The following is a 25227-nucleotide window of genomic DNA, read 5'->3' on the forward strand; positions in this document are numbered from 1 at the left end:
CTTCTGGGGGCCCACTCACTGTGTCATGTCTTAAGCTCCGTCTCCACAGCCTGACGAGCTATGAGGAACTGCTGCGGGTTCTCCAGCTCTGTGTTCACCAGGTACGTGCAGAGCCTGAGGGCCCTTGCGCCCTTGGTGGGGGAGATGCTGGGGGAATAGGCAGGTACTTGGGAGCCTGGGATTCACTGCCTGCCCTTGCAGCCTACAGCCTCCTGTCCTGGGCTGGATTGTAGCTGTGGGAGTCACAGCTGCAAGACAGAGGTGGGTGGGCAAGAAGCAGGGCCAGGAGAGCACAAGGCAGCAAAGTGTGTCAGGGAACCTGTCTGAGGGAGGCCAGGAGGCGAGATGCGTCAGAGCAGGCATCAGAGTGGGAGGCGGGAGGCCTGGTGATAGGAAGATGAGTGTCTGGGCCTTGTGTGACACTGGGCCTCACTTCCACAATGAGGCTGGATGATCTCTCTGGACAGGCTCCATGTAGAGCAGCCATCTTTGGGGTCTGTCCAGCACTTTTGCACTGAGCCCTGAGGGCCTGGCCCATAATAGCCTGAGAGCCTCAGAGCCCCAAGTCTCAGGGACTCAGAAAGGGCTACAACTGACCAGCTTTGTCTAGGCTGGTTGGGTGCTTGGAATGAAGAGTAAGATTTCCTGAGGGGCCAGGGAGGTAAGTCAAAAGACAGGAGCACGTGGGAGCCCTGCATTTGGTTTCTGGCATCCCATGACCATCCCCATGGAGCACTCGCCTTGATTCTCAGGCACCCTTGGGTGTGGCCCCAAACTGAAATAAGGTTTCAGTTAAATAAGGTTTTTAGAGCTACACTATCTTGGTGGTTTTGGTGGCATCTCTTAGGAGCTCTGTGACCTGGAGTGGTTTGTGAAACCCTCAACTAGTCCCCATTCTCTGCTTGGGTGACCCAGCAGTAAATGGGTGCTTCTGTGAAGCACCCGGACCTCTGCTGCGGTTCCCTATTCGCAGGGGAGTTGCTTCCTTGGGGGAATACAAGGGGCCCCATCATCACTTAGGGTAGCCTGTAGAGTGTTGACTGTGTTGTACACATGGCGGACAGACGGAAGAAGGATTTCCTGACTGTGCTCCCCAGGCTGTGGCCTCAGAGATCCCCACAAGATCACTGCCCCAAGGCTTAAGCCTGTGTGTGCAGGATGTGAGGGAGGCATGGTGCACAAACCCGTCTGGCAGCCTCTTGCTCTCTGTTATTTATGTGCGATTACTGGGAAGGTGCCAGGGATGAGCTCCAGGACTCCCATATCTGACTCCATAGCTGCGCCCCAGACCTTTCTCTGCCTGCTTCATGACAGAAAGACGTTGGTGGTGAGTTCAGAGGGTCCCACATCCTGGCTCTCAAAAAACTCAAAAAACTCCCCTGTGCATATTCCGGGAATGGGTGCATGAGTCTGAGAGTAAGGGAGACAGGGGTGACATCTTGAGTCCCAACCCTTCGAGCTCTTCTCCCTAAGACAACAGCTTCCAGGACCACCTGGCCATGGAGAAAGGCTCCAGGCCCTGCCAAGTGCCTGCATTTGTGACCTGTCCGGAGGGGGACTTGTGTGTGGCTTAGACTCACCTGGCGGTGTGTGGGGCTATGGGTGGGCCTGGAGTAGGGGTTTGGGATGACCCCAAGTCACGGAGACTCAACTGTCTCTTCTGGGAAATGGGAGACAGAGCATTTGGTGGGTTGCTTCCAGCTCTGCCTTTCCAATGGATTTTCACGACCAGGCTGGGAATTCTTGAGAAGCGCTATGTGGTGTTGTGGTGAGGGGCTGCCCCAAGGGGTACAGGAAAGTAAAGAACCTATGAGCTTCTAGGATCCCAGGAGGACTCTGGGGTGCTTGCCTGAATATCCTTCAGTTCTGAGGTCCATCTCTGCCCTCTTGGGCTTCTACAAGTCACCTAGAACCAAAGCCCACTCCCAGGCAGGCCTGCTAGAGGACAGAGCCCCTCAAGGGTAGGTGGGTGGTGAAGGCTGGTCCTTGCCTCCCTCTGGACTCGACACCCCCTGCTGCCTCCTGCGCTATGGTCAGGCCTGGCCACCCACCCCTGTGCCTTGATTTGTGTTTGTGCTGGAAGCCGCGGTGCTGCCTCAGCACTGCCCTCCCCAAATTCATTTCAGATGGCCTGGGCCTCAGAGGGGTTTTTTGTGCCAGATCTGGAATAGTGCTCACCAGCTCCTCCCAAAATAAATAGCCCCTCACTGTGTTTCCAGGCAGCTCAGCTCTGCCCCTGCCTGCGAAGGAGCTGCAGGGTGGGAGGCCTCCCAGGGCTCCCGGATTGAACCATCAGAGACAAGGCCCTCTGCCTCTCCTGGGCTCCACACACACTACCTGGGCCCTATGGCCTTCTGGCTCTGGGCAGCATGAATTTGAAGAGATAATTTTAATAAATTATAATTAATAAAAATATCCCTGAATGTTGGTGCCATTCATGTTGGTGCTATTTATGAAGGCGAGGAAGCTCAGGCAGGGAGTTTCCCTGAAACATGCCCCCTCCCCTTCCCCACTGTTCTGGGCAGGAACCTAGCAGAGGTCACTGAGACCTGGTCAGTGTACTGCAAAGGGAAGGTGTTGGCTGGGCATCCGTCCTAGAGCCACCAACTGTCCCTCCCTTCACTGTGCTCCATGGGTGGACAGTACGCACATGGGGAAAGATCCTGAGTCCTATGGAATAGTGCCAGCTGAAGGTAGAGCCAGTCATTGTGCCAGGAAGGGACATTAAGGTCTAAGGAGCCCTGCTGGTCCCTCAGGCACCTATATGCAGTGGAGACATGGGACAGGGGCACATGACACCAATGTCCCAGGCCAGGTACACTTTGGAGACAGAGTCTCTCCCCCTGACCTCTCTTGCTTGTGCCCACAGGCCCGCCAGTATGTCTGGCATCCTCTGTCATTTTGTTGTTGTTGTTGATTTTCTGTTGGGATTCCATGATTTATTGCACTGCTAAGAACGGATGCTCACAAACAGAATTCTAATCCCATACCCCTCACTTGTGTACCTACCTCCCTCCTCCAGGGACCCCAACACCTCTCCCTTCTAAATGCCCCCAGTCAGTCTGTGGTGAGTTTGGTGTTCTCTTTGGCTTTGTTATTACCTTGCTGTATCTCTCAAAGCCTCACCTATGAGAGAGATCATTTTTGATCTGCCTCCTTTTTGTTTCACTTGGCATTTTATCTTTGCTTCATCCATGTTGCTGCAAACTGCATGGTTTTGTCCTTTTTTTTAGGACTTTATAGTATTCCATTCACACATCTACCAAGTCCTGGGTCCATTCACCCATAGTTCGGCTTTTGGGTTGTTTCCATATCTTGGCCACTGCATTGCATGCAGTAATCAAAATAGGTGTGTATAGAGCCTTTCAAACATGTTTTTGTGGCATCACTGGAAGATATAGATTTTTTAAATCAATATTCTTATTGCTTCATTGGTTTAGTAACAAGATGACATTCCCTCCAATAGAGAGTGAGGCTTCTTTCTCATCACAATCCCACCAACAGTTTCCAGAGTTTTGATCTGTGCCATTCTCATTGACGTCAAATGACTTCATTGCTGTTTTGATTTGCATGGCCCTAATTGTGAGGGGCAATGATCACCTTTTCTTTTTTATTTTATTTTATTTTTTTGGTTTTTCAGGCCACACCCGTTTGATGCTCAGGAGTTACTCCTGGCTAAGAGCTCAGAAATTGCCCCTGGCTTGGGGGGACCATATGGGACGCCCGGGGATCGAACCGTGGTCCTTTTCTTGGCTAGCGCTTGCAAGGCAGACACCTTACCTCTAGCGCCACCTCGCCGGCCCCTGAGCACCTTTTCTATGGCTGGGATTGTTGGAATTTTTGGTCATTATTGAATTTTGTGAATGTTTTATGTATCTTGGATATCAGCTGATTAGTGTATTGTATTTTCTCTCACCCTCTAGGATGTGGGTTTTCATTTCACTGTGCACAAGCTCTTTAATTTGATGTCGTCTCATTTATTTTAGTTTTCGTTGCCCTTGACTCTGTTGAAGAGTCCTCTGTGCTCAATGTCCAAGAATGTCCTGCTGGTGTTTTCTTCAAGGACTTTTATGGAAACTGTACCAGTCTCCAGAATTTTAATCCACTTTGCACTTAAGTTTGTGAGTGATGTGAGGTGCAGTCTAATGTCATTGTTTTCTGTGTATCTATCCAATTTCTTTCGCACCATTTGTTTGAAGAGAATCTCTGTGCCCCACTTCATATACTTATCTCCACTGTCATGATTATCTGCCCAAAATCTGAAGATTTAACTCAGGACTCTCCATTCTGTTCCATTGGTCTTTGAGTCTGTCTTTAGTCCAGTGCTATGCAGTTTTGATGAGTATAACTTTGTAGTAGAGTTAACACTGGGAAATGCAACGCTTTTCATCTTTTTTTCTTACTCTTTAGGATAGATTTGGCTATTCAGAGTATTTTATGGTTCCATGAAAATTTTGTTTGTTCATGTCTTTGAAAAAAACCATTATGATTTTAATGGGTATTGCATTAAACGTGTACAGTCTTGTGGATACGATGGTCATTTTAACAGTTAATTTTTCCAGTTCATGAACAGGGGCTTTTTTTCCATTTGCCTATGTTCTCTTCCATTTCTCTTAGCAGAGAAGTATTTCCCTCGTTAAGTTGCTTCCTATGTTGATGCTTTTGTGCAACTATTTTGAAGGAGAGAATCACTTTATTTCCATTTAGTTCTTTATTTTTATCCTGGTTTTGAAAAGGGGGGATGCAGAGTACAGAAGGCTACAGAAGATGATGGCAGGTGAAATTGACTTGACTGCTGACTATTCATTTATTGCTTTTCTAATTTTAGAAAAAGATTTTCACTCCCGAAGGTGCTTTGTCCTCCCACCACCATAGCCTGTGTGCTCCTGGGCCTTTGCATATGCCTCTCCTCTGGCAACAAACTGCCAACATTTTCTTCTTTTTTCTTGCCCTTGAGTTTCTTTTTCCACATCATGTCTTGAACGTTTGCATGAGTCTGCAGGTGGGTCCTTCTCATGGACTTCAGAGGACCTTGTGTTTTCCATCAAGAAAAGCATATCTGTTTGTCCTTTTCGAGTAACCCCCATGCTGTTTCTGCACAGAGTGACCAGTTCTTATTCCCAAGTGCAGCCTCTCAGCACAGAAAGTTCACTCACTTGGGTTTATATTTGTTCTTTAATGATCAATAGATTGATAAAGGTTGCATGTTGCAAAGAAAATGGTTTTCCACTAAAGTAACCGACAATTAGCACAGTTGAGCACTGTGGTTTGGCTGTTTTCCTGGCAGCTAGGCCAAAACTAGGCTAGATTTAATAATTCTGTAATTCTTGTTCCAGAAAACAGCAGCCCCCCACATCCCACTTTTAAATTCAAAAGGAAACTGATCCCACATATAGAACACTGGTTGTTGGACCAGGTTGTGTCCCAAGCAGGGGAAGCATCGTATTTTCGATATGCTGGTTCCTAGCAATACAGGGAGATTCTGGCCTCTGGTGGCAGGGTGTGGGTGGTACTGGCCCCTGGGCAAGCGTTGGTGCCATGTGGGCATCACACAAACACTCTGGCCTTACCAGGTTTCTGAGGCTTCGCTCACCTCATCTCAAGTCCTGCGATGGACCAGTCTTATCAACATTCCTGTCTTAGACAAGATGGCGGGCAGAGAAGTTCAGAAAGTGAATGTGGTTGGGTGTGGTGAACCCGGATTTCAACTCTGGTAACCAGGCTACAGGCAGAAAGGCACGCCACGAAATGTGGGACTTGGGAAAGGTCAGTGAGGTGTTTACCTGGAGAGCTAGACGCCAGAGGCCACACCCAAATACCTCTTTAGCGGCATAAATAAAATTTTGTTTTTGTGGAGGAGTTTGTTTGGTTTTGGGCCATACCTGGCAGCCTTCAGGGATTACTCCTGGCAGGCTCAGGGGACTCTATGGGGTTCTGGGGGATCAAACCCAGATCAGCCACATGCACGGCAATGCCCTCACCACTGTGCTATCACTTCAGCCCATAAATAATGTTTTACTGTCATATAAAGAAATGGAGATTTATTCTAAAACAGCTGATCATGCACAGAATATTAAAATTTTTACAAAAGATAGACTGGTGCCTCTCAGCCCCACTCTTCCCCGATGGCTTGTGCTCCCCCCAAGTACTCTGGGTCCCACTCGCTGGTCTAGCAGTACTTCTGGCTCCTATAGGGAGCATGGCCTGAGCCCTTCCAGGGTCATATAGGCCATATCCCACACCCTTGAGTTCAAGTGATTTCAGCCATCAGCCCCTGGACAGAGGGGAGAAACCATGGCTGGAGGTTTTCCAGCTCAACACCTTCGGGGGCCACCTGCCAGCTGGTCCTGGCGTGAAGCTGAGCTATGTAGGCGAGAGGGAGAACTGCTCACTCCTTCTTCCTCCCCAGTTTGAAGCAGGCCCGTACGGCTGCATCCTGCTCACCGTGTCTGCCATCCTGTCCAGGACCCCGGAGCTGTGAGTATCCCCCATCCCTTCCCCAGAATTGTCTGCCTCCCAGAATGTGGGGGGGGGGAGCCCAGGTAGAATGTGGTCTTCGTAGGCACACTAGCTGGGGCACACCTTGTCTGCAGTGCCCACCACCCCACCCCATCCTACCCCAGGCAGGAGTGTGACAGGTCCCAGAGGCGGCTGACCCCTTCTCAAGGCACTGGTGTACCCCCATAATCCTGTTGCCTGCAGCCTGCCCATTTGTGGCACCCTTGAGCCAACACTACTTGAGGTTGAGAATGGCAACATGGCCAAGGGCTCCTTGTTTGCCAAGCTTGGGGTGTTCTCTGGAGGCTGGGGCAGGTGCCCGTGAGACCAGCCCAAGGAGGTAGGAGAGAGGTGGGTGTCCATGGAGCACTGAGCTGTGATCTCAGCCCCTATGGGCCTGTGTTTGGGTCTGTGCCCAACACCGTCTCTGTGGTTGGCAGTCAGTGGCACCGCTAGAGTGTTCGCCAAGTGTGCCCAGACTCCCCTTCTCCTCCCGTGCAAGGATACATGAAGGCCTGCTAGAGAGGTTCCTTCTGGGAGAGCTGTGGTGGTGAGGGTTGTGAGTAACTGGGGGGCCTGGGGAGGGCAGCCATGGGGCCTAGACTGGGGGTGGGCAGAGGAGTTGCTGATGGTGGTGTGTGTTCAGAGTGTGTTCAGAGCTGCCCTCTCTGGCCAGTCTTATTTCTCATGCCCTCATGCCGCCCTAGGCGGCACAGACCCACATGCTCTTCTAGTATGATGGGATTGTGGAGGTTCAGGATGTGACCCTGAGCCCTCAGCAGGGCCAAAATCTGACCTTTTGGTGCTGGGTGGGCCAGGAAGGGTCTGGGCCTCTACCTAGGACCCTTGGCAGTGATAGGAGTGCTGCCAGGCGGGAAGTTGGGTTCCTGGACACTGTATGCCCTGCGCAGCACCTATGCCCCAGCTTCCTGTGCCAGGCATGGGGTGCTGCCAGCCCTTCTCAGCCCAGTGGCCAGGCCTGGTAACAGTTGGGGTGGGAAGTCTCCTCCTCGCAGGCAGGGCCTGCAAAGCTGCCATCGGGGCCTGGGGTTATAGTGCTGTTATAGTGTCCACCAGGTGCATAAAATGCAAGAACTCAACATGATGCAGAAGCACAGGGTACCCAGGGACACACCACAGGGAGACTGAGGGCACAGAAGTATTCACACTTAGACACACACACACACACACACACACACACACACACACACACACACTCACACAGACTGGAACAGAGTGGAGGGAGCGAGGAACTGGGAGAGAAAGGACCTGGCCTAGGTAGAAAAGGCTACCCTCTTAGTGCCCTGCTGGGTACCCCGCTGCCCACTCACCAGGCTTGTCCAGGCATCAGACACATCCCCAATATCCCCGAAGACTTTGGGGTGGGAGGAGGGCACCCTTTGTGCAAGTTCACATGTACGCACTGAGAATTGGCCCTTGGGAACCCCATGTTCTCCCCTTACCCCAGTGAGCTGATACTTGACCAAGGTACACCTCTCAATCCTGTCACTGAAATGGGGCCTAACCCATTTCTCAGGGGCCCTACTACACAGACCAGCCTCCTTGCAGAGCTTGAATTCCCTGCTGCTGAGCAAGAGGGTCAGAGGAGCTGGGGAGAATCTTGGGTTCTGCTGTGCCCCGCTCCTGGTGCCATGGTTGGCATTGGGATTCCTGCTTATCTCTCAGAGGAGTGGACCTCTGAGTTTATGAGGCACTCTGCAAGGATGAGGCCTAGAAGGTCTGAGAGAAGAGTGAGTAGGTTCTCCACAATGGATAGAATCTGGTGTCTCTGTGGGGAGAACGTGGGTCAGAGGCTGCAGGGGGAGGGACAGGAAGACCTCTGGGGCTGAATTGCTCCTGGGGATCCATATCTGGGTTCAGCCTTTCCAGGCAGGCCCTGCAGCTCCCAGTCCTAACACAGAGGGGGCAGGGGTTGGCTGACAGCAGGCGTCTCCTCTTCCCCATCCCCTAGAAGCCCCCAGATCCTGCCTGACTTATGCAGCCCCAGCAATACAGTGGTTGAGGCTGCATGGATCATGACCTCTGGGTTATTGTTGTTTCACATTTTTTTATTGTTGTTATCACCAGAAAAAGGAAGCAACATTTACCCCAAGCCTCATTCAGTTCTCTCCATCCATCTTTAGGCTGTCATAGTAGGAGGCACTGGGGGAAACTGAGGCTCGGGTGGGTGGATGGGTTCAGCGCAGTAGCTGCTCTCAAGGCTGGACCATGCCAGCTCATTTACTGCATGATATTTTCACCCGAGAGGCTCTGCGAGTTACTGAGGGTGCGGTAAGGTGTTGTCTGGGGATGAGCACTGGGCCAGAGGGTGTGGTGGGGATCTGTACCCCTCGAGGTCAGATGGGGAAGAAGGGGTGGGCTGGGGGTTCATTTCAGGTCCCGTGTTTCACCTCTCAGGGTCGGGTACCAAGTGGACTCGATGTGCCCTGTCTGCAGTGCTTGGGGTGTGTGGAAGGAAAACAGGTGCAGGGAGACCAGGAATAGGCGTGTGTTAGGGCAGGGGCCATACCAACAACCAGCCTGACCCCGCACCCTCCGGACAATCTGCTTCCTGCCCCCAATACCCAGATTCCCATGGGGAGATGCTACAATTGTACATCAGGACGCTTCAGGGAGGAGTGACAAAGTGGAGGACCACAATGGGATGTGGGGTGCCTGCAACAGCCTCCTAGCCCCTGCCCTGTGCTTGAGACCAGGGCCAGGCAGAGCTGGTGCTGGAGACATTACCTGACATTATCAGACTCACTTTCCTTCCCAGGGGGGCAGCCGGATGGCACCCCTGAGACTGCATATGTGAATCTCGGACAGGAGTCATCAGGAGAAAGTTCAGGGCCCCGAGTCTGTTGGCTGCTGTGTTCAGCCAGGGCCAGTCGCCATCTCTCAGGGTCAAGCGGCCAAGGAGGGCCCTGCCAGCCCTCACATCTACTCAGACGTACTCCCGTGAGTCCAATTGCCTATGGATCATTTCCTTGCCGCCAGCCACCCTGAGACCGCCAGCTGGAGGGGGTTGGAGGAGCGTGGCCCAGGGCCAGCAGAGAATGGCCTCACCTCCATCCATCTCACCATTATCTACTTCCATCCAGGACTCCATAATTAATGCTTTTTTAACAGGCTTCCACCTTGCCAAGGGGCTGGCAGAAGCCCAGTGCTGCTTCTTCCATTCTGACTAGCACCATGGACATATGTAGAAGGGGCCTTGTGTTCCCTGGAGTGGATTAATGGGGAGCCCTGGGGAAGCGCCCAGCACAGCTTAATAGCTCCAAGGTGGGCACCATCTGTGGCTTTAGTGATCCTGGCAGGCTGGAGGTTTGTTCCCTAAGAATCCCCACCATTGTAGGGCAGACATGGGACGACTGCAAGGCACATTTCACTGGACTGTTTTTTTCAGAGCTCTCTCCCCGAGATGCCTCTGTGTACACTCATCTTGGGGACCCCTGCAAGCCAGGTTTTCTTTTCTGGAAGGGACACGGCAGACCAGGGTCATCCCTTCCCCACAGCACCCCCTTATGGAAGTCACATTTTGGTTGGGGACCATCCCTTCTTGTGTATCCCATCACCCATCTGTGTGAGCCCCCCTCAGGCAACAGAAGGAAAGACTGAGAACCCGAGTAGGCATTTGGGGGGCCCCTCCTACAGACTGGTGTCGGCCTGCCTCATGAGCACTTTCCTTGGCCTCCTTTCCTGCACTCAAGGGCACCTCACAGTGGGCACTTCTGGGCCTTCCCCTGGGGCCGGCTGGGCATGTTGATTGGCCCAAGCTGTAAATCTCTTAAGCCATAACCGCTCCTTGGCGTCTCCCAAATGCTTGATGTGAAATGCAGATGGTCCTCCCTTTCAAGATCGGAACCCACTTCTGAATTTCCCATCGTGTTTGCACCTAAGGATGCAATTACCATTTCCTGCCTTTGTCTGCTCCGCCTGTCCCTCCACTCTGGGCTGACGCAGGCTCGCAGAGCCGCTGGTGAACACGGGGCTGTGAGCTTATGAAGATCTGACGGGCTCCAAGTGCCTTGGACTGGCATGGGGCCCGTGATGCTTATCGGCGCACCCAGAGTGCCTTTGAGGTTATTTTCTTCTCTTCAGAAGATGCCTGTGTTGGCTGCAGAGAACATTCCCATCAATTCCTTGGTCTGAGCCAGACTTCGCCCAGGGCTGTCTGCAGACATTTCTCGTCCAGATCAGAGCCTTCTGGGCTGTGGCACTGTCCCTGCTTGGCAAGCATCCCTCTGAGATCCCCGAGGACCCCTCAAGCATGCCAGTCTGGTTGGCCCTTGCAGGCGGACCCTGGGCGGGTGCATTTGGCCACAGATGTAGGGAACCACAAGAAAGCATTTTTCCCACTATGGTCAAGCAGCCTGAGTGTCTGAGTCTCCTCTTAGGGGAATCGTGGCTCAGGCAAGTGGCCTGACCTCAGATGTGAAGCCCGAAATTAAGAGCAGGCCATGACCACAGAGAGGACAGACTAGGGCTGTTGATGGGGGCAGGACGAGGAGGGTAGGGCAGGATCCTGAGAAGGACGAATGCCTGGTAGATCTGGACTAGGGGTGTTGGAGCTAGCCCCTAGCCCCCCCCCCACACACACACACCCTCAGGAGCTGTCTGCTGGGCTTGCTGGAGTGGGTTAGAGCATTGATGCCCCACCCCAATTTCTGGATGGTGGGATGAGGCATTTGTTTCTGCATCTGGCACTGACCACACACACAGGCTACCCCTCGCCACACTTCACCCTCATCCAGGTCTTACTTTGGGGCTTCTCCTGGCCTTGGAATCTTTGTTGTTTCTCTGGGTTTCTCTTTCCATTGTGAGAGAGCCACAGTAGGGAGCCAAAGTGGAGGAGACAGACCTCAGGCTTCTGCTGCCAGATCTGCCTCCCCACGCCATAGATCAGGGGTTGGTTGGTCAGAACGTATCTGCACCTCAATTTTTGTGGGTCTTCCGGGAGAGTGCAGTATCTGTGGGCTTGGGGACCACCCTGCATCTTGTGGGGAGAGCAGAGCTCCAAAGGTCAGCTCCCAGTGCTGACCATCTCAGGAACAGCTGGAGGGGCTTTAGGAAGCATGGCTGGGAGCACCCCATGCTGCGAGGACCTGGATCCCAAACTCACAGCCTCCCTCCAGATCCAGAGTCTGGGGGAATCTTCTGGGAGCTGTGCCAGGTCTTGCAGCCCCAGACTGACTTACTGCCCATGTCTCCAGCATCCGCCAGGACTTCGATGTACCCAGCAACCACCTGATCGGAGCCCACGGCTACTGTACACAGGTGAGGGCTGTGAAGCCTCTCTCCCTTCTCAGCAGACCACGTGCACCCTGACCCACAACCCCAACAAGCTACTCTCGCTGCTCCCCGTATGCCTGGCACTGTGGGTATAGAACTGACTTCTTTGTGTTCATGATTATTTTAATAATAAAATGCTTATTGAGGGGGCCGGGAGATAGGACAGAGGTTAAGACTTAATAGTTTTCCCTGAGCCAGGAATAGCCCTGAGCACCGCTAGATTTGAACACACACACCCCCAATCAAATTAAAGGTCAAATAAATGGGCCAGAGCAATAGCACAGTGAGGAGGGTGTTTACCTTGCACAGGGCCAACCCGGATTAGATCCTGGCATCTATTAGGGTCCCCCAAGCTTATCAGGATCAATTTCTGAGCACAGAGCCTGGAGCACCATTCAGTGTGACCTAAAAACACTCAAACACAAAAATGAAAAAAAAATCAAATAAAAGGAAAGTTTTTATGAAGATAAAATGTACATATCACCAAGTTCATCCTTTCACAATAGTCTATTCCAGTCATTCAAAAATTTAAGGAATTCCATGTGTTTTTGTGGGTTCGCAGTTGTGAATCACAACTCACTAATTCTGTGAGGAGAGGAGGGCTGGTATCATTCATGTCTTCCTTGTCTCTGCAGCCACCTTCACAAAGGGCGTCCGCAGGAGGGACTGACCCTGGGTTGGCATGGATGGAGGGGTGATACTTAGCACCAGCTTTCACACGGGCTCCCCACAAGCCCCAGGGCAGGCTTCCTACAAGTCCATGAGCGAGTCCCTGGGAGTTTTAGCTCATTTCTGGCTGTCACCAAGCCACCAAGGTGGCTTGTCTCCCAGCCACCAGGTCCTACCCATTCTGGCCTCGTTACATTAAGCAGAGATGGGCCAGGGGCACCTTTTCCGAAGGACCCTGGTTTGGGGGCATTGGAGGTTGTTCTTCATCTGGCCCCCACCTTAGTCTTCCCTGTGGTCATTCCCTTGCTCAGAAGTGGGTTGCGCCGGGCGTGAGCAGTCACATGGGCCACCCCAATGAGTCTGGGCTCACTGCTTCACTGCACGGTGTTCTGCCTTCTCAAGCCAGTTTCCAAATCTGTAGATTTAGGTGGTTGGTGTTGCAGTTATTAGAGGTGGCTTGGCCCAGGCGCGGGTCTGAGGACTTGGGCCGTGCTGGAGAAGCCCCTTGCCCTACTGAGTGATAGCAAGTCCGGCCTGGCGCCTCCCACTGTCGAGAGGGGAGGCACGTCCTGCAACAGGGACCTTTTGCGCACCTGGAAGCTGGCGGGAGGCCGGAGCCCTGAGAGAGAGAGGTCATGCCCCAGCCTCTGCCCTGGGGTGCGGATCTGGCAGCAGACACTTCCTCCAGCTTCTTTTCTCATTTCCTCTGGAGGACACACAATAGGACTCTCTCTTCGCCTGCCAGTCAGGGGTCCCTGGGCGCTTATCAGGGGAGCCTCTTTTACTGCTATTGGGGCAGGAGTACTGGGGTGTGTGTTCACTCTGGACTCTCTTCTCTGCCCAGGGGAAGCACTTTCCTAAAGAAAGAATGAGGAAAGGGCCATGATAGCTTCAACTTCCATCTTTTTTATTTCCCTCCTAAGCACCAGGGGCCCCTAGTGGAATTCTTGGCAGCTAGGCCAGCAGGTAATTGCAGAGCATGCTGGGAGGCAGTGCTACTCAGTCTTGAGTGCCAGTAGTGCTTGGGGCTTTCCGGCTACACTGGCCAAACTTGGAAGACCATGCAATGTTGGCATATGTGCGGCAGGCACCTTCCCTCCTGTCCTCTGTCCAGCCCAGCACTTGGCTCTAGAGTCTAGAGTGTCAGGAGGGAGACCAGGGGATGACAGGGAATGGACACCAGATAAGGCGGTTCTAGTTCTGTCATTCTGCATGCCCTTTCCTTGGAGAGCCTCAGTGTCACCATTCTCAGCAAGAGACTTCTAGAGGGGCCAGAGTGATAGCACAGTGGTAGAGCATTTGCTTTGCACACAGCCAACCTGGATTTGATCCCTAGCATCCCATATGGTCCCCTGAGTCTGCCAGGAATGATTTCTGAGCACAGAACTAGGGGTAACTCCTGAGTGCCTCTGTTCCTGACCACTCCTGAGTGGTCCCTCACAAAAGAAATGTCTAGAATCTTCCAAGGGCTCTTCCTGGTGACTAAGGGGAACTGCCTGAGAAATCCAGCCAGGGTTCCCCCAGTCTGCTGCCCTCTCCTCGTTACCCACTCCCCGAGCTTGGTGATGGAAGCACATGAGACTGGGGGATGGGCCTGACATCCCCTGCCATTCTTCTGGGGCTGACACTGTTCTCTGATCCCATTAAATTAAGATGTCATCACGGTGGTGGGGGGCAGTGAACATGGGAACTTTTGTGTACTTTTTTAATGACTTATTTGAAGTCTAAAGTAATTAAAAAAATATTTTTAAAAAGTAGATTAAAGATGCCCTTTTTTGACAGGCCATGCCTACTTCATCCTTCATCCATAATGACCACATAAGCCATAGTATCAGTAATAGGGCTTTGAATTTTTGGACAGCTTCATCTGTTTGATACTATCATCCCTATAGGAAAACACCAATTTAATAGAATGGAAATAGAATGGATAGCTAATAGCAAGAATTTACTAAGCCTTCCATTGTATTCATAATTTCATTGGAGATACACTAATTTTCACAAATGTGCTTGCCACCGTATATTTTTTAACTTCTTTTCTTTTAGAATTTTCTTTTCTAATTTTTTTATTGTAATTTCGCTCTCACTGATCTGGAAACAAATATATTGTGTTGAGCTATGTCGACTGTGATGCATTTTCTTTAAATAAACAACAAAGGAAAAGCCCTTTTTAAGATCCACCCAAAGGTCATTTGTCTCCATGTGCTTCTGACTCAGCCACATCTATCTGCACCCGGAATGCTGGGCTCCTGCACTGCCCCGGTTGAACCTTGACTGAAAACACTAAGTCAGCCCCAATGCCAACGGCCGAGACTGCTATCCCCTCCCCTCCTCACCCACCAGCCAGCTCAGAGTGGGCTCCTGTTTTGAGTTGATCCCTGGTGGCTGCTTCTATGGGAGGCTTGGCCACTATCCCCAACTGTAGGCGGGAAGGTGATCCCAAGCTCCCCCGGCTTTCCTTCCTTTGTTCCTTGTTCCCGCTCTCCCTCCACCCCTGGGCAGCTCACTGGGAGACAGACGTGCCTCTCCCCTTTTTCTCATCAACAGGAACTTGTCAATCTGCTCCTGACCGGCCGGGCTGTGTCCAATGTTTTTAACGATGTGGTGGAGCTGCCTTCTGAGGACGGCGGTGTCACACTCCTCAAAGGCATCACTGCGCGCAGTGACATTGGCTTCCTGTCTCTCTTCGAACACTACAACGTGTGCCAGGTACCCCAGGGGCAAAGGTGGGACAGCTAGTGCCTTATGCTTCCCAGAGCCGTAGGATGTCGAGGACAAGTTCTGGTACTTTGACACAAGAGTGGCCCAAGGTGACAGCACTTGCCTTCATGTCCCTGATCTGGGTTCAATCCCTGGTCTCCCATGTGACCAAGCCCTGCCAAGAGTGAACCCTGAACACCTCTGGGTGTGGCCCAGAAACTCCAGAAAAGGAGAATGGCTCATCATTTGCCCAAAGCTGAAAACACTCATCTTCTGAGGAGGGCCTAATACCAGGGCCTTGCTAGTGCAGGTGTGGGTAAGTGGCTGTGCTTGTCCTTTTGGGGAGGTTTCCCAGGGCTGCCACCAAGGGCACAGTTAGTGGGCTCCACACTGCCTCTTTTGATGTCAGGGTCATTAAATTCTAGAGCCCAGCTGTTGTGGGATGTACCTGGGCCCTCCAGCTTCCAGACCTTCCAAAACTTCCATTCATGGGACTAGTCATGTGGCTGCCCTGCTGTGGTTACTGCCTTTAGTCCCACATGCCCATGTTAGCCTCCATCCGCCATAACCCCACATGCTTGTCTAGTCTCTGTCCCCTCATCCCCTGTACCTTTTCCTCTTCCCATTGGCAATTAGGCCTGGGAGACCCCACGAGCCCATCTAAACTCATGATTTTTTCCAGCCTAAGCCTCTTTTCTTAGACCTCTTGTTGGCCTCTTTTGTGACCTCCTGGGGGCACAGTTCAAGCCCCCAGTGTTCACTCAGCCTATTTGTTGGGGTATCCACTCCTACCTGCCTCTAGGCCTGGCCTGGGAAGGGTGGCCCCAGGGTCTTGTCTGTTCTCAGCAGCTCTTTGCCCCTGTTCCATTCTTCACTGGATCTCCCAGGGTCTTCAGAGCCAACTTTGTTCTCTGAGTTTGTATGAACTGGACACCCAAGGGTGCCCGAAGGCCGACCTTTGACCATGCCCCATGGGACCCAAGGACAGAACAGGAACATGGGTGAAGGAAGACTCACAGACCCTGCTGGGATGGGGTGGAACCAGCATTTGAAGGTTGGCCCAGTTTTGTTGTCCCCTGTCTAGCACAGACTTTCTGGAGTGCTTTCTTCTGGCCGAGGATCCTCATGCTAGCTACCACTCCCAGGCACCTCTGGGTGGCCTCTGCCATCCCACACATAGGGATGGGGTAGGGAGGAAACAACAATAGCAGCTCTAGGCCCCAGGAGTGTGGGTACTTCTGGGCGAGAGCATGCAGCCTCCCCCAACACGAGCTGCAAGAACAACCATTGAATCACCATCTCATGTTTTTGCAGGGACCCTCCTGTGCCCCTTCATCAGCTTCTACAATCTCACTTGGTTGTTTTAGTCGTGCAGATGTGCATCCTTCTCACACCCACTGCATTTGTGGCACATCTTCGTGCGTCGTGCCTAGATCTTTGGCCTTACCTGAGAGCAAACCTGATGGGCCTCTGGTTCAGGGGCTCACTCACAGTGCCCATGCCTGGTTCTGGGATGTGCCCTTGAAAATAATCCTGTTCTGTTCCTTCCCTTTCTGACACAATTAGCTGTCTCTGCCTGCTACAGGGCACACGTCTTGCAACCCCATGCTCAGCCCTGCCCTGTCCTGGATGCTCTGATGGTCTCCATTCAGAGTGACCCATGAGTTGGGCCCCAGGAGAAAACTCTCAAAAAAAATGTGCGGGAGGAAAAGGGCCTCCCTGCCCTCGACCTTTGGTCCAACTTCCTAAGAATTAAAAGGAAGTGAATTGGGTCTTGGAAAATGCCCCCCTCCCCGCTTGGAAGGTGCCCCGGGTGACCCACGGCCCCAGGAGCCCTTAATCTCCCAAGCCTGGTCAGCAGGGCCCAAGCTGCCCCTTTGTTCTATGGCTGGAAAATCTGGGGGCCTGTTTACGTGCATACAGGCCCCCTGGAGGGCCCCTGCCTTTTTCCCCTTGTGAGGATTGAGCTCTGACACCCCACTCTTCCAGGCTTCCCCCTCGTGCCCTGCCAGGCCCTCAGTGGCAAAGCTTCAGTGGCGTGTGGAGGAGAAAGAGGCCAAGTTTGCCGCTGGGCTTAGGCACGTCTGGCCGTTTTCTCTAACACCCATATCCTGCTGTGGTGCAGCACAGGGCAAGGGGTGCAGGGTGGGAGCACAGATGAGGGGAACAGGCATGAGGTGCTGTGAGTAGGTCCCTCTGCTGGATGGCCAGGCCTCTCCCATGGCCCTGGTCCAGAGTGGCCCTCAATAGGGGCTGGGGCCTCTCTGTGGATGGAGGAGGGCCCCATCTGCCCCAGTGGGGGGAATTACTCCCATTCTTTCCGTAATCCACATGGTTTGCACATACCTGAGCACGTCAGCACTCGAGAGCTAGCGGGGATTAGGCGACCGCCAGCCAGGCCACGGGCACAGAGCAGCTGCATAAAGCAGGCGGTGTTCCCGACAAGTGCCCACTACCAGATGCAGGGTCCGAGTAGCCCTACAGAGGCCCCAGCACCCCCCCCCCCAACTCCAGAATCACCATAGCCTGAAGTTCCCTGTAGAACATTTCCCAGGGTTTAATTCTCATCCATGCCTGCCATCTACCTCCTTGGCCCAAGTTCTCAAGGGTCCTATAGTTCCCTGGATTGCTCCAGTCACCCTGTCCCCTTGTCTACCTTCCTGCCCTGCTCCCCACCCATAGGAAAGATCATGAGGACTTTACAGTGCTTGGTGGACTTAGCATGTGACTCAGTGAACTGGGCTAGATAGTACCCACGGAGGGCAGGCAGCAGGGTCTCCCCCACGTGACTGGACCCGACAGGGCTGTCTGAGACTGTAGCTGCCTAGTGCCCTCATACTGTACAGTGAGACATACCAGAAGGTGGCATGGGGGGAGAATATGGAGAGCCATGCCCTCTGGCTGCAGACAGGCGAAGGGTCCACTGCTGCCCCGTGGGTCTACCTATTTCCCTTGGAGTCCTGGCTAAGCCCTAGGGCATGGCTCTGGGAGTACCTGAGATGGGCAGCGGGAACTTGGCACCCCCCAGGCCCCTGCTGCCCCTCAGCCCTGCGCCCTTTCAGGTGGGTTCTTTCCTGAAGACCCCACGCTTCCACCATCTGGGTGGTGTGCAGCGAAAGCCACTTCAGCGTCCTCTTCAGCCTGCGGCCGCAGCTCTTACAAGACTGGCGGGGCAGAGCGGTGCTTTGACCTCTACTACTACGACGGGCCTGGCCAACCAGGAGGAGCAGATCCGGGCTTACCGTGGGTGCGTGTGCAGCCCAAGGAGGGGAGCTGTGCCTGCAGACACTGTCGGGGTGAAGAGCCAAGGTTCCACACAGCTGAGATCCAGGGTCTCCTAGGCATCTGGGCGCTGGAGGCGATAGAATAGAACAGCAGGAAAGGACATTTGCCCTTGCATGTTGTGGGACTCCTGGGTTCAATCCTCAGCATTCCTTAGGGTCTCCCAAGCCTGCCAGGAGTAATTTCTGAGTGCAGAGCCAGGAATAACTTGAGCACTTCTACATGTGGCCCCCCCCAAATAAAAAAGCTCCAGATAGCTGAGGGAGAGGGGGAGGCTGCAGCAGGCCAGTGAGGCGAGCATGAAGTGAGTAGCCCAGACTAGGTCGGTTGGGTGGAGATGGGTAAGGTACCTGGAGACGGGTAAGGCACCTACCTGGAGAGGTACCAGGGCCTGGGCCTCAGGGTGGGTCTGGATCTCAGGATGTTTGTGCCTCTGTTTCCCTTCCTCAGACACTACTCAGACAGTCCCTGAGGACAATGCAAAAGACCTCACTCCACCTCTGGAACTATGCATCAGAACCAAGTAAGTGGGGGGGGGGGAGGCAATATTCAGGGGGGTCAGGGGACCAGCTCTCCGGAGGACAGTTTCCTGGGGTGCCTTCTGTGTGTGACCACTGGGCCCCACATACTGCCTGGACCTCACCTCAGCTACTCAGACTGTGTCTGAAACCATTCCCAGGGGCGGGATGTGTGGAGAGCTAAATGGGGAAGGGCAGGCCCAGCCACCAATGGGGAGGCAGTGGGGAATGGAGGGTCTCCCACAGTGGCCCAGGGCATAGAGGGGAGGCCTGTTTCAGTGGCCCTCGCTCTGCTGGGTCTGGGTCAGTAGGTTCAGGCTCCATTCGTGCCTGTGGCTGCAGGCAGGGAAGCCTAGTCTTTAGGCAGGATGGGATCAAGATGGGGGCACTCCGCCAGCCAGGACCAAAGCATGTGGGAAGACAGCAGCCTGGGCTTAGGGAGCTCCTGGGAAGCCAAGGTTCTGGGAGCGGGGATCCTGCGTGCTGGGAGCCCTTGACCCTCGCATCCAGCATCTACCTTTGCCCCCGTCACATGCCTCAGCAGACACCATGTTATCTTGCTCTGCAAATGCATCAGTGCTAGTGATTGTCTCGGCCTCTCCCCCTTGTCTGTTCCGCTGCCAAGTTGGCTCCCTGCTAGGGCCCCGGGGGGGGGTGGGGGGGGCGTACTATGTGGACTTGGGCTGAGGTCTAGAGCTCCCCTGCCTGATTGGGCCCAATGAAACTGCCGAGAGGAAGGACTCCATGTACTCCTGGAGAGAGCAGGAAGAGGGTCTGGGAAGGGGGGGAAAGTGGGAGCATCCGCATGTCTTTGTGGGTCCATCCAGCCGTCCACCTGCCCGCCCATGGGACAAGGCATTCCTGCAGGGTCAGGCGCCGGCTTTACTGGGGCGAGAGGATTAAAGGCATGGATGGCGCTGTCTTTTCAAGTACAAAGGCCCCTCATTCCAGGTGATGAGAGAAAACAAGGCCAGGCCTTGTTGCAATACAGGGTGGGAGGCCAGCACACAGCCTTCCTGCAGGTGGGCTTGTGAGCAAGGACCTATGTCCTTACTCAGGCTCCCATCTGCCTCTCCATCCTTCCTGGGGGGCCTCGAGCCTCCCCATCCCTCTCCTGCAGGAGAATTTCCTCTAAAAGGCTTCTTCCAGGGCTTGAACTGGTTGCACTTCTTTGGCTGAACTTGTCAGCTGTACATGAGCTCTTCTCTCTCCACTGACTGGCTTAGTGCTGGTAGGAAAGGGAGCTTCAGTCCAAGACATATCTGGGCACTGTCCTCCTAGTCTCTACTGGCCACTTGCCTGTTGGCAGTGGTCTCAGAGCAAGCTGACTAGACCAACTAGCACCAACCAATCTCTGTCTGATTCCTGTCCTAGCTCACTGTTCCTGGCAGAACTTGGGGTGGGCTGAGTGTCCATACCCATCTATTGGTCCTTCCTAGGTCCTTATTGAGGTAGAAGCCACTGCAGAAGTCGAGAGGTGGTCAGGGGTGTGGGAATCTCCGGGCAGGTGAGCTCAGGAACAGGCATATTTGGAGTGAGCCCAGGTGTGACTTGATTTCTAACCTGAGGGAGCCATACTTTGAGAGCCATGGCCAGGAGAGACTGAACTCTGGAGAGTTATGGATGTTCCCCCACAACTTCTATCACTATGAGGTCATGAGCACTTTTCCTGCCCCTCGGCTGCCTACCTGCTCTGTGCATCTCACCTTTCAACCAGAGATTGTCCATCCAGAAGAATGTCCCCATTTTCCCCAGTGCTGGCTGATCTGCCACTCAGCTGTCTCTGCCTTGGGTGTTCCCTAGACAGACCTGGCTCCTCTCCAGGATCCCAGCCCTCTCTAGGCCTGGGCCCCGGTTGGCCCATCTGGATTTCAACCAGAGGCAGGGGCTGGAGAGATACTGCAGTGGGTAGGGTCTTTGCAGCTGACCAGGTCAGTCCCTGGCACCTCTACAGTCTCTTGAGGCTACCATGTTGCAAGTCAGCTCCTGAAGAGGTTAACTGATGGAGGGATGGAGGATGAAGTCTTTCCCCTCCAGCTTGGAGCACGCGTCTGCCACCCCGTCCAGCCAGCAGTTCTAAGATGAAACGGCGGGTAAACAGCTCGCAGTCAGGCTTGTGAAAATATTAGCTTTATTCAGTGGACAAGACTGAAGTCCAAAGCCTCAACATCAGTTCCAGCCAAAAGCCCCCCATCTTCCACAGACCCTTGTTTTTATTCCCCAGAATCAGGTACCACCCAATGGTGGGATCAGATACCACCCAATGGTAGAAGCAGAATCAGGTACTACCCTAGGGTGGGGGCAGAATGCCAGGTCACACCCTAGGGTAGGGCACAATCACCAATCAGGGTAGTAACATAATAATCCCATAAAATAATTACATACACAACATACCAGGAGTGATCCCTAAGCACAGAGCCAGGAGTCAGCCCTGAGTATAGAAGATATAGCTAGAAACATTTTTGTTCATTGGAAGGCAGATGGCCTTATGGAAGCATGTGAAATTCTCCACAGGGGGAAACCTGGTCCTCACTGAATCCCTGGATGGGACTGTGACCAAGGGGATTGTCTGCTGCCCTGAAGCCTGAATGGCTCCACTGTTCTGGAAGATGTGGGTCTGTGAAGTACTTCGCCTCTGGTGTAGAGGTGGAGAAAGGTGGGGTCCTCAGCACAGAACAGAGACGGGAAGGGCACTTGACGGCATGTGGCTAGCCTGAGTGTGATCCCTGAGACCTGTCGGGAATCCATTATGAGCAGAGCCAGATGTGACTCCCAAAACAGCAACAACCACAAAAAGACACTAAGTGGAGGAAGTTTCAGTGAAGGAAGGAGAAAGAGGCCAGGGTTGGGTATTTGCGGAGATGGAGGGCTCTAGATGCACTAGGGACCAGAAAGAAACTTTTTTTATTTTGGGTCATACTCAGCGGCAGTGCTCAGGGGTTAGTCTTGGCTCTGGGCTCAGAAATCATTCCTGGCAGGCTGGGGGGAACAATATGGGATTCCGAGGATCAAAACAGGCACATGTAAGGCCAATGCCCTGCCTTATGTGCTATTGCTCCAGCCCCAGAAAGAAGCTTCTTGATAGTTGCAGATATTTAGTCAGGAAACCAGTGTTCATACCCCTCTCTTCATCACAGTTCTGCCGTCCCATACAGCTGTGGAGTGAGAAGGTCTTGCTTATTCATTCCATGGGTGCTACTCACAGTGACCCTGGTAGCCCCCTCCCCCTCCTCACAGGGGGAGTTTCCCAGCCCAGGAACCTTCAGTCTTATGGAGAACGCTTAAGCACTCACTGCCATGTTTGCAGAGGTACTTGACCTGCCAGGACCAGTTCCTCTGAGTGGTTTCAGAAGACAGGCCTGGATGGTGACTAAAGTACTGGGCAGCCACTTGGGGTGTTTCCTACTGCAACCTTCATTAGGAAATGGGCTCATTGCTGCATTTCTCGTACCCTGAACACGGGTTTAATTGTGTGGATCATTGTCTTGGGAAAAAAAATCTGTTTGGTTTTTTTGGTTTTTTGGTTTTTTGGTTAAACTGCTGCCCCCTAGCCAGGCACTGGTTTCTGGTGGCTCAACCTCCCCCCCTCACCTGGTCTCCCAGGTCCCCAGCAGGCCCCCCCCTCCCCAAATCTGGATTTCCTCCGTGTCCCCTTGCTTTGCATAGCAAGGCAGGTTGCAGTGGGGCCTTTTGAGAATGATCATTAGTCATGGATTTGAGTGAATTTGGAGTGCTTCGGTCCTTTCACAGGCTGGCCTCTGGGTGGGGTTCTTAGGGTGTAAGTGGGGGCGACAGAGAGGGGAGTGCCAACCTGCCCTGATCTGCTCTTTGCTCTTCCCCACAGGTGGAAGGGTGCTTCAGTGAGTTGGAATGGCTCCGACCCCATCCTGTGACCTCCATATGGTTCCCTATTCATCTCTGGCTGACGGCAGAGCCCTCGGGTCTCTAAGAAGAGCCGCAGCCCAACTGGGACCGCACTGGGCAGAAGTGCCCAGGACCTCCCAGGCCCTGCTGAGGGGGGCCAGGGCAACACCGCACAGCTTTTGCCCACCGAGGTGTGGCCTCTGGCAAGGGCAGGGCCCTGCCTGTGTGTCCTTCCCTCGAGGCTGTGAGCTGTGCCCTGGCCAGACCCAAGGGCTGCACGGGGACCCTGGACACTTGTCTCTGGTCTTTTGTGTATTTGTTTTCTGGCTTTTTATAAAGCAGGAGCCAAGGCTGAGGCGCGTATGTTCTATTGTGTCTTCTGTGGGAACTCGGCACCTGTGTGGGCGAGGCCCTTTGGGCTGACCTCCCTGAGCACCTCACAATGCTTGTCCACAGCCAAAAGTCCTGGGGCCTGCTGTGTCCTGCCGTTTGCCCCACCCTATCTTGTAGGCAATATTGGGGTGTCCGGGGACTACTCAAGGTGTTCAGAATTCCCAGGAGGACTACCTAGTCCTAGCCCAGAGGGTCTTGAGAAAAGAATTCTTTAGGGTGGGCCGGCAGACCCCCAAAGACTGCCCTCAGGCACTTTCCAGTGCCAGACCCAGAGGCCAGGGGAGCTGGGTGGGAAGGAGAGGGTGGGGAGTGTGGCCTGGGCTGCCCGTCCGTCCCACCAGCCCTGCGGTCTGGCTGTGTAAACTCTCGCTTCCCCCGGCCATTCACAGTGGGCGTCCGCAGAAATGCTTCCTATATGTCCCCGAAAACTGGGACCATTTGTTGTCCTTGGCTGGCCAGGGCTTGGCCCGAGGAAGTCCGTCTCCCAGCCTTGTTTATGAGCCTAGGGAGGAAAAGCATGTCTTTTCAATGAAATTCACTTAACCTCCTGACCAGTGCCCTTTGGCAGGCCTAGAGAAATCCTGTGTGGGCCAGTTCCTGCCCATCACAGAAGGCTCCCCTCTGAATACCCACAGTGGGTAATACCCGTAATTCCGGTAACTCCGGAATGGGAGACACATGAAGACCCAGGACTGGACCCCCTGCCATGTCCACAAGGATGAGACTTAGGCCAAAAGAGGCCTCTGAGCATGGGACAGGCATTCCTCAGGGATAGAGACACTTCTTTGGGGGGGGGGGTGCTGATAAAATGCATTGGGATCACAGCCCCCCACAAATCCTATTAACGTCTTTGGGTGGAGCTGGAAATGTGATTTGCACAGCAAGGCCCTGAGCGTGACCCTGGCCTGACATGCCATCCCGAACACCTTCAGGTGTGACTGTGGGGCACCCCTGAGCACCACTAGTAGTGACCTCTATGCCAACCTTGATGATGGAGCCAGAGACAATACAAGAATTAAGACACTTGCCTTGTACACAGCTGACCCGGGTTCTATCCCCAACACCTCGTATGGTTCTCTGAGCTCTTCAGGAGAGATCCCTGCGTTCAAGTCAGGAGTAAACCCTGCGTACTGACATGGATTGTGCTCGCCTTGCTGGTACCTTACCCAGTTTGATCTCCAGCAACCCATGTGATACTCTGGTACCGCCAGGAGTGATCCCTGAGAGAACCATGAGGAAGCAAAGTGGAACTTGTCTTCATAGGCCTACATGCCAATGGTCCCCTAACTGTAACTTCACCCTGGATTTAGGTGCACCTACCTGAGACCCGCCCTTTTCTGGGAGAGGTCTTGGGAACCGGATATTAGGTGTAACCTTACCTGCAAGACCCCTCCCATTCCGGGGAGTGGTCTTGGAAGGTTATATAAAGCCTTTGACCCAGGGGATTAGGGTCTTGGCCTCTTCTGGTCTCTGACCCCCATGGAGGTCAAAGGGAGATGGCTGAAAGGAGTTAAGACGCAGGGCTAGCTAAGAATGGCTGAATGCTTGAAAGGTTATGATGTAGGCCACACACATGTGGTGAATAGGGATGAGTAAAGTTGATGCTTCCTGATGCCTGCCTGTGAGTGAGTTCAATACCCGTCGCTTTCCTGAACCCCAGACCCGCCGGTAGATGGGGGGTGAAGCCATGTGGCCGGGGCCCAAGGACAAAGGCCTACATCCATCACCATCCACTTCCATCCACCACCATCTTTATTTATTTAATTCAACACCCTAACCCTGACCTGGGACTGCATCCTCTGTGGGGCCTCTCTTGGGTCAGGAACATGTCTAGTGAGTCCCCCATCCCACACCCCTGCAGGAACACTCAAGTCTACCTTTTGCAGGATCCATGTCACCCGAAATGCTCACCCTAGCCTGTCTACTGCTCTCTGCTCACTGTCTTGGGATCACTCCCAGGCCCTCCTCCATCCCACCAGAGAAGGACCAGGGACAGGCCCAGGTGGCTTCC

At 53.4% G+C, this 25227-nt stretch overlaps 1 protein-coding gene across 1 annotated transcript in view; it reads left to right on the top strand.

Moving 5' to 3' along the window:
* The window catches only part of MINDY4 (MINDY lysine 48 deubiquitinase 4), a 73569-nt gene extending 50649 nt beyond the window's left edge, over positions 1-22920 (top strand). The window contains 11 exon segments of the mRNA XM_049785325.1: positions 36-101; positions 6410-6477; positions 11715-11778; positions 15007-15168; positions 18222-18251; positions 18253-18330; positions 18332-18364; positions 18366-18395; positions 18397-18406; positions 18892-18964; positions 22804-22920. Of these exon segments, the coding sequence (XP_049641282.1) occupies positions 36-101; positions 6410-6477; positions 11715-11778; positions 15007-15168; positions 18222-18251; positions 18253-18330; positions 18332-18364; positions 18366-18395; positions 18397-18406; positions 18892-18964; positions 22804-22852 (663 nt within the window). The 3' untranslated portion in view covers positions 22853-22920.
* Positions 22921-25227: the final 2307 nt, after the last annotated feature.

This window comes from Suncus etruscus, chromosome 13 (assembly GCF_024139225.1).
Source record: "Suncus etruscus isolate mSunEtr1 chromosome 13, mSunEtr1.pri.cur, whole genome shotgun sequence".
Classification (NCBI taxonomy): domain Eukaryota; kingdom Metazoa; phylum Chordata; class Mammalia; order Eulipotyphla; family Soricidae; genus Suncus; species Suncus etruscus.